At 42.3% G+C, this 16,602-nt stretch overlaps 2 protein-coding genes across 12 annotated transcripts in view; both read right to left on the reverse strand.

Annotated features, from left to right (window-relative positions):
* The window catches only part of LOC108630328 (dystrophin, isoforms A/C/F/G/H), a 447,367-nt gene that overhangs the window by 243,310 nt on the left and 187,455 nt on the right, over positions 1 to 16,602 (reverse strand). The window lies entirely within an intron of this gene.
* On the reverse strand, positions 10,721 to 16,265 carry LOC113464982 (trithorax group protein osa-like). Its single transcript, XM_026817967.1, has 2 exons — positions 12,304 to 16,265; positions 10,721 to 12,063 (listed from the first exon to the last, which is right to left on the reverse strand). Exons 1-2 carry the CDS (start codon positions 14,251 to 14,253, stop codon positions 11,989 to 11,991), a joined length of 2,025 nt encoding a protein of 674 aa, XP_026673768.1. The 5' UTR covers positions 14,254 to 16,265; the 3' UTR covers positions 10,721 to 11,988.

Consider the following 16,602-nt stretch of genomic DNA (forward strand, 5'->3'; position numbering starts at 1 on the left):
CGGCCAGACTGGCTCGAGGGTGGGAGCCAGTGGCAACGGTGAAATACGATTGTCGACGGTTTTAAACGGACAGAACGGATTATTAGACTGGAACAAATGAAAATGCATTATCTGTAACATTTTTCCTTTACGCTCCCTCTTCCTTTTTCTTCTCGTTTTTTCAAAGAGGAACTGAAAGTGAACGAGTGCCGTACATCAAATAAACGTACGACTGTCGATACCGTGTCCCCTTTGTCTCTGGACATTTGTAACGCTTAAACGAGATTTGTGTGCATTTTGAGAGCGTATCTAACGTTTCAACCTGTGATATCGAGAGCATGCGATAAGACTGACCTGCGTGTTACAAATACAATACAATAAAATGTTTTAAAACTGTTTGCCTCGATAAATCAATAATACTTAATCCATTACACGGTATAAGGAAAAAGAAATAAAAATTTATACGTTCTTTATCGTTAAGTTAACTATATTAACAACGATAAGATAGATCGTCGTCCAATAGTATATTTTAATAAAAAATTTCAGTTAGTAGAAACTGAAAAAATTATATTCATTCATTACTGACAATCGATTCAGCACAGACCGATTTATTTCTTCAAATTCACGCAAGTGAAATAGGATCATAATTCAGCTAGGAAACATAATTTTAATTGAGTATCCATGTTAACAATGCGCTAACTTGTATCATGGCTATCCCTTTAGCCTGTAACTAACCTCGCGCTAACTAAACTTTACCGATTAGTCGAAAATTGGTGCTTTCTATGCAACACAGACTTATTAGAAACAAGAAGTTGAGCAACGTCTTGAACATTAAACTGTATCGCAAGTAGACCAGTGCCATCGTGCGACCAGATTGAACGTCTCAACATCCACTTGGATTCTGTATTCAATCCCTTGTCGCAATAAATTTCTCTTCGGTATTTAATATTGAACGCAAGTTGAATGGCTCGATCCTCTTGTACTTTGCATTTTTACGAGAGAATTGGGAAATTCTGTTATCTATTCAGTTAAACTGATCCAATATTAAAATATTAATAGTACAATGAATTAAATGTAGCATTATATCATTTTAGAGTATATTATATAATAAAATGTTTATTTGTTATTGTTTAATTCTAACTGAATTCCTATTTTTAAATTTCTCTCAATTACAGAATTTCACACCATTTTTAATTGGCATCCGTTTTCATAGGCTTCAGGCAAAAGGACACCTGCGTTCACATACGTTTAGCTACAGTCCTACTCAAAAGCTAATACTTTTAACTATGACTAACGAAATATATATTTGCTATTGTGAAGATGTCCATGTTAATTAAAACTCTCGATTAGATTCACAGTTAGAATGATTGGTTATTTTATCTAGTAATGTAAACAAAAAATATCTTAGCCAGAACTTTACATTATAGCACGTAATTCTGTTATTAACAAAGACAGGATTAACATGTAGTATCAAGGACTTTGTTGAAAAATGTATTCACGCTTTAAAGATAATCACACAGTGTTTCAATCGATTATACCTTCTGTAAACTGTTTTAAGACTTCTGGATAGGTGTGTACATCGAAATTTGAGATCCGGACGCGATCTCGAAAGCAAACGAACCGCAGCTGCTATGCGGTGCTCCGCAACACACCCGGTTGAATTAATCACACTGATAAATAATAATAAGTGGCGGGGTTCCTCGCACGTAGCTAGTTCGTTATTAATACGCAATTCATATTAAACGGATCCTTTGCTACAACATCCATAACTGCGTGAGTCTCCGAGCCTCCAGTTTTCTGACCAAACTACACGCGGCGATGCCTTCCCATCCTCATCAACTCCGCTCGTGTACGGCCTAAGCACGCCGGCCGTGCCGTGCGAGCAAGTATCGTCCATGTTTCATAGTTAATGTCTCGTAATTAATCGAACGCTGATAACTACATCACCGTCAGGTTATATCACCGTCGCGGGACAGGAAAACGAGCAAACCCATTAGCCTGAATTTTCTCTCGCGGTACTTAGACTGATTATTTTCAAAAATATAAACTTTGATTCAGGCAATCGATACCAGAATGCAAAATGCATTTTCTACAGTATAAATACAAAATCATCCAGTTATGGATATCTAACGATCTCAATTTTCAATTAGAAGAATCAAGTAAAAGGGCAAATTAGTAAAAGTAGGACGTAATCCCATATCAACTGACTCGATCAAATCCTAATTTAACAATCAAGGGAAAATAGCTTCATCAATATCTCATAGACCGTAGAAAAAAAAATGTGCCACGTAGTCTAAGCAGACTACCCCGCCGAGTATCGATTTCAACGTTAACAACGGGTCGTTTTTAACGAAAATGAGGGAACGCGACGCGACGCGACGCGACCGAAAGGATACGCAGCGTCGCGTCGCGCGTCGGCTGAAGAAGGCGGCTGACGAACAAACAATGGCGCGGAATCAACGTTCAAGCAATTACTATCCGGCAACATCGTCGCCGGTGTTGATAATAATTCCGTGGCGAGACAATGGGCCGGCTGGGCCGAGTCGCTCCGCCAACGACTCGGCCGAGGACCCGGGCGAGAGATAAGCTTTTAATTTTCTCGGAAGTTCCGACAATGCCACCAAATTAAAGCACCCTTTCTCGCGCAAAGCGTGCCAACCGGCAGGCCACCAACGTCGTCGTATTTTGCATAATCATTTCACGAGCCTGCGGAATCCGACGGAATAACGAATGTTTTTTCGTGACGCTATCGATAGGCCAGTGTGCCAACGTTGCTAGGAAGTTCTAAAACCAATATATATAAATTGCAGAATTTTATCAAAGTACCTTTAAATTTAGATTTACATTAAAAGTATCATTTCACAATTAAATCAGAAAATTATTATTTTATTCAAAATATAGTCATACGAATGTAGTACACATTGAACCATTCATCTTGATTCTTTGACATTTTTCTGTAACTGCACTGGTAGCAGAGATACAATCTAGTATAATTTCGTAAACCACCCTGTAATGATTTTTCTACGTGAACAAATTAGTCACGCGCCTGTTGGTTAACAATAATAGAAATAATTGCATCAATGATTAGTGAGAAAGAGAGAGAGAGAGTAATTACAGATAATTACAGAGGATATTTAAGAACAGAACCCAAAAAGCGTGATGCGATCTTCCAGCGTGCAAATATTGTATGGTGAAAAGAGCTGGGTTACAGACGACGAAATTCCTATTTAGATGTCCGCAAGGTAAAGCGCGGTGGCGCCTTTAAACTAGACCGTGATGGTTTACCGTTAGGACAGCTAGGCGAGTCAGAACGAATAGGTAACGAGTTAACAAAGATAAAAGGCGGCGAACAGGGGAAGCCCCTATTTTTTTCCTCGACTCGCGACGACAATGCTCAAGCTATTGAGCGAGCCACCGCTGTGTGCACCGCCGAGCTAGCGTAATTGTTTTACGACCGGATAAAATTCATGAACGTCTTCCCAGCGATGCCTAGTGTACCCTTCTTTCTGATACGAACGATTCATTTTTTTGAAGTTAATATGTGTTGTGATCGTTGAAGTACCTCCGCTCGAATTTTTTAATATCTTTTTAATTTCTAAATTAGTAATTATTACTTCATAATTATCGTAATGAGTAATACGTATAATAAATTATATGCTCATAATTACATATAAATCATTAACTATTTCAATACCATTGATAAACTTTCGCACAAAAGAGGCTAATGGAGTTTCATTTAATTTCGATGAAAATCGAGCATTCGTGAAAATTCCTGATTTTTTTATACCAAAGTTCTTCGCTAAAAGGTCGCCTATAATGTTCCCTAATTAGTATGCACGGTGTTCGATTCCCTTCTACGTTTCCGGGTGCAGATGGAACGACGTCGCCGATGTTTAATTCGAGCAATTCGCTCGGATCGGTTCCGTAGTTGAAACTTCGAGATCGATCGACCGCAGAAAGCCGCGCGCGAAGTCGAAATTTCATTTATACTCTTGATTGAAGCACGTATCTGTGAATTTCACTGAAATACGCCCTCAGTACGCAAATCTTGTACGCTATTTTGAAATCAAAATCTACGTCTGCCGGAATGATTATTTTTCGATTTAAGTTAGATTCAATGAGCATACATATCATAGTCAACGGTCTGATTAAAACAGTTTCATACACATGTACTGTGTATCCAGTACTATTACCGTTTAATTTGATAAAATGTATTCCTTTATCATAAAAATTCGTGCATAAATAATCTTATATGAAATCATACACATATGTAATACGCAAATACAAATTATACATAGATCATTGTTTAATATACAATAAAGTACATACACTTATATGAAACCCATGATTTCTATCTTAAAATTACTGAAATACTTTTACAGCTCTATCAAAATTTGATTTTCAGGTAATTGATAATAACCACAAAAAGAGACAAAGATAAAAAGTGAAAGAATAGCGATAAGAACGAAAGCAAAAAATGCCCAGTGAATTACGAGAGCCTGTAATCAATCATTAGGCGGTTTCACGTGTCTCTTCGTACCATTGATGCAAAACCGGACAGGAAACACAATGAATCAAAACCTCGTGACCTACCCGTTGGTTCGCACTTATCGCCGGTATATCACAACGCGAAATAACAAAAATTCTGTCAGAACTCGGGCGGGACGCTTCATCATATAACCCAACGACGGCAACGGGACCGCAGCGTACCGCTTCCGAACTCGAAAATTTGACCGACACGCCCGTCACCAAGATTTATGAGCCAGGAACGACGGAACGGCCGCGCTCGCGTCCTCTCATTCGAGTTCGGGCCCCCCTACTTCCCCATATAACTGGTAACATCGTAATGATATAGTGTCGCGGCGGTGAAGTTAACGTTAATGGGACGAGGTCCCGGGTCCCGGGGTAAAATGTGTCTGAAGTTTGGACGTCGGGCGAGGAGGCAGCGCGCGGCTTTAAGAAGTTGTCCCGGGCCGACGCGACGCGACACGACCCTCGCGCTCCGTCGAGGATAGGAGATCCATTGTGCGACGGGAAAGGTCGACAGCTAGCTGGTCTATGGGGTGAAGCTGAAATGGATGCACACTGCCAGAAGGGAAGAGGATGGAAACGCTAAAGCGAGAGAGCGTGTAGGCTTTTGTCGGCAACTTCCCTTACCGGTTGGAGTTCAGCGAGTACCTATATTGGCTTAGTTTTCGAGTGACGCGCTTGGATACACGGGTTAAATATATTCGCGGACATCTTCGTCTCGGCAACAACACCTCCGGCTACGCAAGCTGCCACGGCGGCAGGGAAACTTGCCACACCGGACGACTTGTCTCCTCCCCCATTCGATTCGAACGCGAACGACCGTTGTTCCATTACCCATCTACGTCTCGCTGGAAATTTGGAACGGGCGAAACGCAAGTGAGCGCGAGTTCTGGGGAATTGCTGTTTTTGGATACCGTTAAGAGCCGTTCGGACAAGTTTCGGAGAAGATACCACGTTCCAAATGCATCGGTTAACAAGTAAAGTTGAGTGAAAATTTTAGCCTATATTTAAGTGTACGATCTGCTGAGAACTGAACAACTAGTGGAAACATTCATACGCTAGCATTTCACAAGTTTTAAGGATATACTGAAATAAAAGAAAAATTGTTTAAAGCAATAATTGTACAATAGAGAAAAACTGCGATTTGGAATTCGAATACGTTCCAACTGCTTCTGAAGCAATGGAAACTATAAGCCTGGTTTTCATCTTTAAGAAATCTTAAAGAAATCTCTGGCATTTAATTTATAATTGTAGCAATTCTATCTATTCTCGTATCCTCGATAACGGCCAAGGAGCAAATTATAGACCTACACAAGAAACAGAATTAATACACAGCAACCTGATGCAAACGAGGGAAAGTCGTCAGATGTTGATCAATGCAATAATAATCAAGCGAAGTAAACTTGACTCCGTTGAAAGTCGGGGCAAGATCTGACATTAAAACGAGGAGGGACGCGAACTTTGTTCGCGAGCGACGTGATAAAAATTTCAAACAGAATACATTTTGCATGGTTTGATGCCAGGTTTGACGCCATTCGCGCGAGGAAGAGACGAGAATAGAAGACGAGGAAGGACAGCAACTCTGCTAGCGACTGCTAATTTCCCTTCCTGTCTAACTGCCTGGCAGTCGTCCACTTATTGATCTCGATAGGATTATCTCGGAAATGTCTCCCTCGTTAGATCACATTAGTTTCTCGTTTATCTTCCTGACGAATCATATTCGTGTCATATTCAAATGTTTTTCAATAGTTTATTTTAATACACTAAACACAGTTACTAAACTATAATTGTTTCGTTTTAAAATAGAACCCTAGATTGAATTTTCAATAGAAAAAGAAACGAATCTCATTAATGTCAATCTGACAATTTACTGTCTACTATAAATTTCTTATGTTTACAAGATTGTATGCCTAAATCGTACCATGATTTCACTTATCTACACTTTTTAATTCAATAAGTGCAGGCATATACAACTGAAGGCCAGCTTGTTTCTAAACTTTTAATGTTAGTCTACCGGAGGATGAGAGCAGACCATGCTCCGGTTACACAGGCTTTTAATCCAGCAACGACTGAAATGCATCCAGCTGCGCAGGAACGCAGTCAGGGATATACATATTTAATAACAGAAATGCATAACAATGAGCACTCCTTTAGTTACTGAAGCGGCCGCTTCTTCGCGAGGTGCTACTACTATTCTGTTTTGCCTTTCCGCGTCATGATCCCTTTCGCGTAAATTACTTCTCTCCGTCAGGTCCTCGCGTCGCCTTTCTTTCCCTTTGATCGTTTTTCTTAGATCTGATAGCTTCTACTCGTCTACTTTTGTCACTTTGAAGTAAGGAATTCAACGCGAAAAGTAACGTAAGTAATTATTGCGTGTAAATTATCTATAATGTATACCGGCACTTAAATAAAAGAAAATTGGTTTTTTAGTAGTAATAAATTTTTTTGTTCAACAATTCTTATTGTGTTATTTTATATATTGCATGTCAAATAATATTGGATTGGAATAAGGTTATTGTATCGGTAATGTTTTAAAAAAATTTGGAAAGCTTCAATACGTTGTGAATTCTATATGATGAGAAAAAATGATGAAAGTGGTCACTTTGTTGAGATTAATTTTGCCTCGGACTGCTTTAACGGTAGTCTCGATAGAAATTTGCCAGGAATTTCCATTATCGGCCAGACCTGATTTCGTGCCTGGCATAACATCCCGGCTATGAACGCGTTGTTTCGCGTTAATTCGCCGCTACATGAAACTTTCTGCTAGCCAATAACAGAAGATATCAAAGAATTTGAAGGTGCACCTCGATCCAGTAAATACTTTTGTTTTGATTGATAAAAACTCGGTTTATTGATTTCCAATCGTAAAAATTACATTCTGTAACAAAAAAAATTGAACTGGTAAAGATGAGTCGGCATCCACCGCTTTAGCTAGCAAATATTTTCATTCATCTCTTAAAACATCAATACTCCTTTCGAATTTCCCGGAAGCATCTGCATAGCACTTTTCAATCGCGTTGCTGACGAGACAATAATATGTACTCTCTGTGAAAGTGTTGTATAATGCTACACATCGTCCATTCAAATTTGCATAAACATTGTGTGATCGGAACGCGTATGTGCAACAAACAGTACGCGCTACATTTCAATAATGAAAATCATTAGATTTTATCAGATAATGTTATCAGAATAAAAACTTACGTATTTTTAAACCTAATAGAAATCGTATTGAAAATATATATTCATTCGCCTATTGATTCAATGTAATTTAAGAAACAAGCATGATATATCCGTATTCAAAAGGAACGATTCAGCTATTAAAGTCGGGCTATTTTATGTATACTTAATGACGTCATTAAAGTCAAGACACAAGAAAAAGACCGTCGTTCATCTTTCTCGACTATCGAGCTTGATTTCACTTGCACGAGACGTGATCAATCGGCAAGGAAACGAGGCAAATGAAAATTCCTGACGAATGATCGGCCGGCCGGGACTCTGGGCTCAACCAGCTGTGTGACGCGTTTCTTTTTTATCCCTCTTGGTTGAATCGAATCGGAAACACTTCATCAGAGCACGCGATGCCGCCGCTTCTTGCGCGTTTCACGATCCATTACACCCTCGTTAATTCATTGTAAGAAGTGTCAGGCATGGACTCGGCCAAAAACCTCACCGGCTGTCGTGCTACTCGAGTCCAAATTTCGTTACATTTATCTGGCATGGTTTTTACTCATATATACATATCTACAGAGATATATCATCAAGATAAATACATAATGGAAGAGTATAATGAAAAGTCTCTGCATGTCTCACAAAAAAAGTTGAATGTTTTTGTAAAACAAGAAGTATTTTGTTTGATATATATTATAGTACTGCAAATATAAAAGTGATCAATTTACATTATTGTATGTCTTGTATTTTATGAATCAATTTTCAATTTGCACGAAATATGAAAGATTTGTTGAAATCTCGTATTTCATAGATCAGCATTCGCATTTGAGTTCTGCTCCACGCACAGACACGTGCCTGCGTCTGAAACAGCGGCGTATCTCCGGGTTCGTGTTTCTTGCGTGGCCGATCTCGTTGCTCAACTATTCATGCTTTGAGACGCGATATTAAGGCTTCAATTAAACGGGACCGTGCCTCGCTTGGAAACTAATATGCCATTGGGTAACTTTGAAGGATTCAAAACGGCGCACGGACATAGCTAGCGAGCACTACAGGGAGAGGTTGCTTCCGGATGAAACTGGGTTCATCTTTCCCTCCCGCACGTTCATCGTATTGATGCTGAAGGAAGTCGCAGATTATGTGAATTCGTGGCGCAAAACCGTGTCTGATAAACAGGAGTGACAACTAATTCGCGGAAGAATCTAATGAGACAGTGCGAAGATGCAAAACTAGAAACATGTGAAATTTCTTAACACAATACATAAACTGTGTAACATGAAACCAATTAAAATTATATAATACAGTGTACATTATCCACCTTTTTCTTTTAATGTAAGTACTCTTGCATTATAAAATTATTACCCAATACATGAAATTTAAAAAATGCTGCATCAAAAAACTACTTTGTGAGAATATTTTCAGAGATTCATTTCTTAGATATTTTTCTAATCGTCGGTGCTTTGAATAGAAAGCGCGACCCGGATTAACGGCCGATTTCCTTAAGCGACCTGCTCCGCGAGATACCTTTCAAAAGCATTTACGCGAACGAAGGAAATGTGTAGATAAATAACATGTACTTATATATGGGAATCAGAGCATCATTTTTCCTTTCGCGTCTATTGTGAGAACGATTCGTTTAATATAACATTCCGTGCCGCAAGAAGGTAAGGCGCGGCGGTAGCAATTGAAAAGAGAATCGCGAGGAACGATGAAGTTTTAATGATATCCGTCTGTGCTTTCGGTTCTCGCGCTCGACGTTCCTTTCCTACTTGACGCAGATGGTAACGGAGAAATATAATAGTTAAAATCGTCAAACTTCTTCTTAACGCCAAATCGATCACTAATTATTTCAATTTCGTACTACTTTTCTTCTAAAGCGTGGTGGCTCGTTCTATAGAATAAATTAATGCAAACATGAGAACGTGAGAACTCGTAAAAAGAATTCTGCGATGAAAGAATAAAGTAGAAAGTATGCAAATCGCGTCATTTGTCACTACGATCACGGTTGAAGTTTTTCTGCAAACTTCCCTGACATTTTAACATTGTCTACATAAAAGTGCACACTCTCAGCGAAATAAACATGAATGTGGCACGCCCAAAACGTTAATCCCGTTGAATCATTTAATTACTGCCGAAACCATTTTATATATTTTATACGTAATTCAAAATTAACACATATTTGAGATTCCTTATAGTCTTTACCATATTAAATATGTTTTGAATTTTTATTAAATGTATTCTGTTCTACTAATACAATCTCTTCGTTTTTAGAATCCAACATTTTTTTACTTGCGAAACATTTGATTCAATTTTAATTCTTTCTTTGAAATTAATATTATGTACACTATTTTGCTCGCTGTTCTTCTCTACTTTACAACTTTACAACAAAAGTACGTACAACTCAGCTATGGAATAAAGCACTTGTTTCAGTCTGAATTTGAAACGTACAACTCAGGAAATCCCGTTTATTCGCGAAGCTAAAATCATCGCCGCCATCAATCTTGGAATAAATCGTCGGTTGGTGAATCGGAAAGCGCGACTTGCGACGTGACGAGTTCACGTGGAATCGGTCGCCTTCACCACGACGCGTGAACTTTCCACGTTAATGTCGCAATTTCCGGCTGCATTATGCGGAACGCATCGGCGCGTACACGCTTCGGAAGCTGCGGTACAGTCTGGGACACAAGATTCTGGATATCTTTTCTATCTAGCAAGAAGACAACTGTGATAATCTATATGTACGTTGCGTGTGCTGCGTTTTTTAATGCGCCTGTGTGTTTAAAGTGTAAAATAAGAATGGTTCGTTTGATTAAAAATTTATGAAATGAAACACAAAGATCAATATGATTCTGTTGCACTCGCATCCAGTTTCTATTTTATTATATATAATTCGTCAGTGGAAAGAATAGAAAAATCTAGTCTAGCCTCTCTGGTTAAGAACAGATTTAGAAAAAACTATGCTTTTAAGTCAAGAATGAACAAACGAGAAACGAGTTAAATTAAATCAAGCTAGTCCAGGAAAATTGGAAGTTGCAAAAACATTAAGTTTAGAAGTTGATTATTTTTTTACTAAATCCACATTACATTTTTATGTTTTCCTGATCAGTACGAGTCAATTTATAAAGGTACTTATCTCTGTACAGAAATATCGTATCCATATTTTTATATTTCATACTCTAAGTGGAATCCGAAGGTTCTACTTTTAAACCACGTGTAAATAATATTGCGATACGGCAGGCGGAAAATCATAAAGTTAACCCGACGCGAGAAGTGTGCAGAGTCTCGTGTCTGGTCGGCCTCTCAAATTCTCTTATTTTCTACTTTTTCTCAGTTTCTCAGCGATCGATCTGTAGAAGAGGAAGAAGAGGAGGCATCGAAGGAAGGGAAACGCGAGCAAACACATTTATTTTTCAAGGCCGAAATTTATGTATGATGCCGGCACGATGGATGCCATGCCAAGATAGGATTCGTGCTCATCGTCGGACGCTATCGATTCAAACCCAAACCAATGCACAGTGTAACAAGCATATAAAAAGTAAAAGTGTTATTTGCACTATATTACGATGTGTGTCCCCAAAAACTATTGTGAAACATCAAATTAATGACGATATTTAATTCCGGTCAATGTTACATTTCGCCGATTCGGCAGGCATACGTAAATGTCTTATTAAATTGAAAAATAAGAAAAACTTTATGCACTCTTCATGTTTCCAAATGATAAAGATACTGAATTAGAGGATTATATATTTTCTGTGGACTCTCTTAAGAAATGTGACACTAAATAAAAAATTCTGGATTCATGTAGTGAATTCTTTAAAAATTTTAACGAATTTTAAATACATTTTTTTTCTATTTCCATCCTTCAAATAGTAGATAGATATTGAATAAGAATCGAGCTTTGATCTCCAAATAATTTAAGTGTGAAATTTCTGTATCCGGAAATTCCGTCGTTTGAAATGAGAGAAGAAGACGTGAAGGACGAGACGAACATTCGCCTGCACCCATGTTTGGACGGGAAGTAGAGGAACAGAAGTTGGACGCGACGCTACGCAGTGTCAGCTTGAAAAGGCAAACAACGAAGGGAAGAGACTTAACAAATATGAACTGGAAAAGCTGAATTATGGCCGCACGGTTTTCAGAAACGTTGATTTATCGTATTACAGTTTACTGTACAAATCTTACAGTTACTGAAAGATATTCCACGGGCAAACAGACGTTTTTAGTAATTAACGTCGATAAGGCTGAACAAACGTGGAGTCGAGCAGAACAGATAATCTATGCGTAACCTAGTTCTGACCACTTCTTTCAATATCCTTACCCTCGTTCTAAATTCGTCGAGGACAGGGAATTAATTAACCCAGTGAACCAAACAAAACCGACACAGGCATCCTGCGAAAAAACAACTCTGCTAACGCTGGGTACTATTCCGATTTTTCGATAGGGTTTTGTCGATTCATTCCGAGCTTCAAATAAAACGACGACGACGATTACGACAATAACCAGAGTCTCGAGAATCTTAATTGAACACGCGCCAGAAGAGGCTCGAACTCGAAAGGGAATCGATCTAAAAATACAAGTAGTGTACGATGCATGCAACACAGAGAGACTGGCGCTGGTCTTGCAACTAACCTTGGCGAACCTCTCCTGCGTGTCGAGGATCTCGATAAACAGCGATACCTTATCGTCCACTATCTTGAAGCCGTTCCGTGGCTGTGCCAGCAGCTGTTGTATCGCTTGCGAGGTTGTGAGCGGCGTCGCCGGGCTGGTGGCAGGCGTCGAGGTTCTGGTTCCGGTACTGCTGCCGGTGCCGCCGGAGCTGCTGTTGTGCAGATGAGTGCATCCGAGGAAAATCGGGTTGCCGTTCGGCGAGACGCCACAATTAAACGGTCGGAATGGTAATCCGTGAAACGTGGGACTCGGTCGGGGCGCGTTCGCTCGAAGCAAAGACTGAGCAGACGGCAGGGAGAGACGCCGCGTGGCTGTGGTCTGGTTCTGCTGCTGTTGACCCTGCTGCGTCTGCTGCTGAGATCTCGAGGGAGACTTGAGAATCTGATAATCGCTGGCGGCGGATGGCAGGGATCGATAACCGGAATCGGAAGGCGAGGCGGGCGGCATCGGAGCAGTTTGCGGCGTACTGGCGATGCTATGAGGCCTGGATCGAAGCCCAGCGCCCGGCGTCCACGTGTTCGAATTACCGGGATTCGTTAGAATGCTCAGAGCGGGCCCTTGTGACGTGGGCGTGGGTGGCTGGGGATGTGGCAGGGTCGAGGCGTACGCCCTGCGAGGTATGGGTTGGTGCAACACCATTCCAGAGGAGCCCCACTGTAGAGGCTCGCCGCCGCCGCCGCCTGTTGTACGAGTGGACGATGATACGCCGGTTGCTGATGTTGCTGAACCTGCTGCAGACATGCCTGTTGAAGTTGTAACGGGTGTCGAGGCGATGCTGTGTGGCCGCCTAGGTACAAGTTGTTGCTGAAGTTGCCCGTTCCATAGAGACTGGGGTGGTACAACGCTGCGAGTCGTGGGTCCCACTGTACCGTTGACGGATGGGGCACCGTTCCCGCCGTTCCCGCCGCTGCCGCCCCGTGGTTCCTGTTGACCGTTGACACCATTGATGCCGCTGCCATTGTTGTTACCACCGTTGGAGGGTAGAGATACTGGAGTACCGGCGACCGAATGGGCGCGCCGTTGTACCAGCCCTGATACAACGGCAGCTGAGCTTGCTGCGCCAACGTTGCTGCTCCACGATGACGGTGTTGTTGCTCCTGTTGGTGTGCCTGTTGATACGGTTGCTGATGCTGCTGCTGGTGAGGATGGTAATGTTGACGTTGCGTTTGCTCGGCTACCGAGCTGACCAAGGGAATGGTGGACATTTGCGACATGGAGGTATGGTGGAGCGGTAATACTATGAGGACGCCTCGGTGCTGTTGGCTGGGGTAGACCGTTGGGAGTAGAGCGAATTTTATTTGCGCCGGATGCTGGTATCGGGGCTGGTGGGGTGTACAATGGGAATCCGTGACCATTGTGACTCGGGCTGCGGGTGGGCAGCTGGTTGATCGGTGACGATTGTACGCTGTTACGTTGCTGCGTTGTTGGTTGTTGCTGCTGCTGCTGGTGCTGGTGTTGCTGCTGATGCTGCTGTTGGTGATGATCATTGACGAGGACCCCGGTCGCTCGACGTGTGATAGCGGGGGCGTGTGTTGGGGCCGGTGGGGGCGGGGGTTCCAGCAGATTTTCAAGTTCTGCAGACAGCGACCACGTTGAAGATAATGCTGATAGTGGTGGTACTGTTGGTAGAGCTGGTAGCTGGACGGCGGCGTTGGTTGCTGAATTGCAACCAGCGGGCTCTGTACTGTTGACTGCGCCGGCAGGACTTGGCGAGGCGGACTTGTTGACGACGCGTGTGACGCGTTCACCGCCGACGACAGCGGTGACGTGCTGTAGATGACGATCATTCAGACTCGCGCGTCCGTTAACATTGCGATAGAAACCGGGACCCGGCGCTAGATTCAGGCTGGTCGGCTTCTGTTTCACCCCGCCGTTGGGCTGCGGAGACGAAGCGGGTTTCGGTTCGCCCATTTGGCTATTAGCAGCGTCAGGACACGACCGATTAGGTGCCCGGCTGCGCGATCATCTTTGTGTCGCTTCTTGCCAAATATAAGACTCTCTCAAGCCTAAAAAATCTCTGTTTCCTCAAAATTTGAACGCGTTTAACAGTTTGTCTTTCAATTTTCACTAATTCCACGTAGTCCACGTGGGGTACCCCGTTAGAGAAAGTAAAACGATTAAAGCGTTTTATCAGGGACGATATCCAAGACGGATTGCCGAGTTTCAATAAGTTGCTCGTCGTTGTCCCTTGGTTCTTGAGCAGTACGCGAAGGAAAAGGTTGTGCACATTTCGCGCGCGACATGTTGGCTCACGCGCGAACAAATCGATAAACTTCTTGCTGTCGTCTACCGTTCCACGTTTAAACGTATGCACACCCGTGCGTATCGTCGAGTCAACGACCGATCTCTATTTTCATTTTTCTGTAGATCGCGTCAATTCTTTCATTCCTCCTTCCTTAGTCTTCTTCTAACACTCGAATGTTTTCAGTTCCAACGTTTCGCGCGATGAAGCGATACTCTCGTTATTTAGGCTCAGTGTTCGTTTGTTCTCGTTGCTTGAATCGATATAGGCCGTCGAAGCTTTGTTCCGTATCGCCAGTGATCGCTAGAGATCGTATAATATTTCGAAATAACATTTGATTAATTGTATACTGGAGACCGTTAATTCAACACTCGGAATTCTCGCGCGAATCGATCGTTATTAATTACTACCCGATTGTTGCCCGGATTAAAGTGCGAACTCACGACCATTATTATATTTAGAGTGCCGGCTCGTTAACCGAACGGTGTTCCAGCCAGAGAATTCAATCTTCTCGCTTTGCAAACATATCTCTCTCTCTCTCTCTCCTTCTCTCCTTCTTTCTCTCTCTTTGGGATGTTCTCCGTTTTTCTCTTTCATTCGATAAATTTATTTCTTCCTTCTTCTTAACTGACTTTACACTGACCGTGAACAACGGTATATATCTCTCAAATATATTATATATAGATATATCTATGTAATATCGAAGATTCTTGTAGAATAAATTTTCACTATAACGACAACGATCACTAAATCCTCTAATAATGACTTTTAATAGAACTTCGATCTACGATGACTGTGGGATTCTTACATTTTGAAGTGGATTTGACGAATTTTCCTCTATGTTAACAACTTTCTTCTCTGTTTTCACGCTACTAATTCTTTTCTACCGATAACGAATCGCTACAAAAATCGTTAGGCCCGTCGTTGGAATTTATCCGCGGGAACACGTGGTCGAATGATCAAAACACCGGCAATCGACGACGCGCATTTCTGACGTGAACAACACACCATAGAAAAAGAAGCTTGCTCATATCGTTAGCTTCACCAAACAATCTCGACGATTTAGTCGAGTCGTATCGATGTTTAGGTTTCGTTGAACATCTCGTGGCAAACAAGTATCGCGGATAATCGCGGACGCGCGCACTGAACACCAGCCACCACCCGGATCGACACGCAGCGACCGATTTACTTGCACGAGAATGTCCTAAATGCGAACCAACTTCCCTCTTTCTTCTTTTCTGTTCAACTATCACTATCGTGCTTGCCGGATCGCCATCGCGAAAGGATCGACGATCTGAATCCTACGATCCTCCCGATGTTTGTTTCCATGTTCTTCGAGTTCTTAATAACAAATCCTCGCGGAGCAAGTGGAGTCTTTAACACGGTCTGCGGCCACTGTGCGTGTAACGCTCGTCCCGTTTCACTCTCGTCGTCCGAGCGTAGTATCCGAGCTTAGGCCAGTTCGGTGTCGCGAACATGGTTCCGGGAGGCGAGTTCCAGTAGCACTTCCGGTCGGAGAGCAACTGAACGAAGCAACTGACGATGGCCGCGCGCGATGCGTCTTCGCCGGTGGTAACCGCGTGAGTTCAATGTGCGCGGGTCAGGAATCGAAGAGGGAAGTTAGGGACAGGAGGTCAGTCGGGTGAGACTGACGCGTGGCTGCCGTGCCGGGGGCGGAGTGGCGTGTTCCTCTTTGGAATACGGCGGGATTCGAGCCGCGAGCAGCCACACGCCTGCGCCATGCGACTTACTCAGCTTCTCTCTCTTCCATGGACGTCGTTCTCCCCGGAGAGCATCTTCCTCTAACCCGTTCCTCTCCCTCTTCCCACCCACTTGTCCTCTCTTTTCGCTGTTCCCTCAGGAACATAGGTACGGCCCTGCTCTCCTCTCACCTTCGTGGTCCAGTCGGCGAGCCAACTGTCTTCGTTCCCTTGTCTGCTACTATCTTTCCCTCTCTCACTCTTCTTTTCCTAACACAGAGAGGGCTGCGATACCCTCCGTCAATGTCGGCGATGAGG

The sequence above is a fragment of the Ceratina calcarata genome, unplaced genomic scaffold, assembly GCF_001652005.2.
Source record: "Ceratina calcarata isolate Rehan_Ccalc_2016 unplaced genomic scaffold, ASM165200v1 scaffold72.2, whole genome shotgun sequence".
Classification (NCBI taxonomy): Eukaryota; Metazoa; Arthropoda; class Insecta; order Hymenoptera; family Apidae; genus Ceratina; species Ceratina calcarata.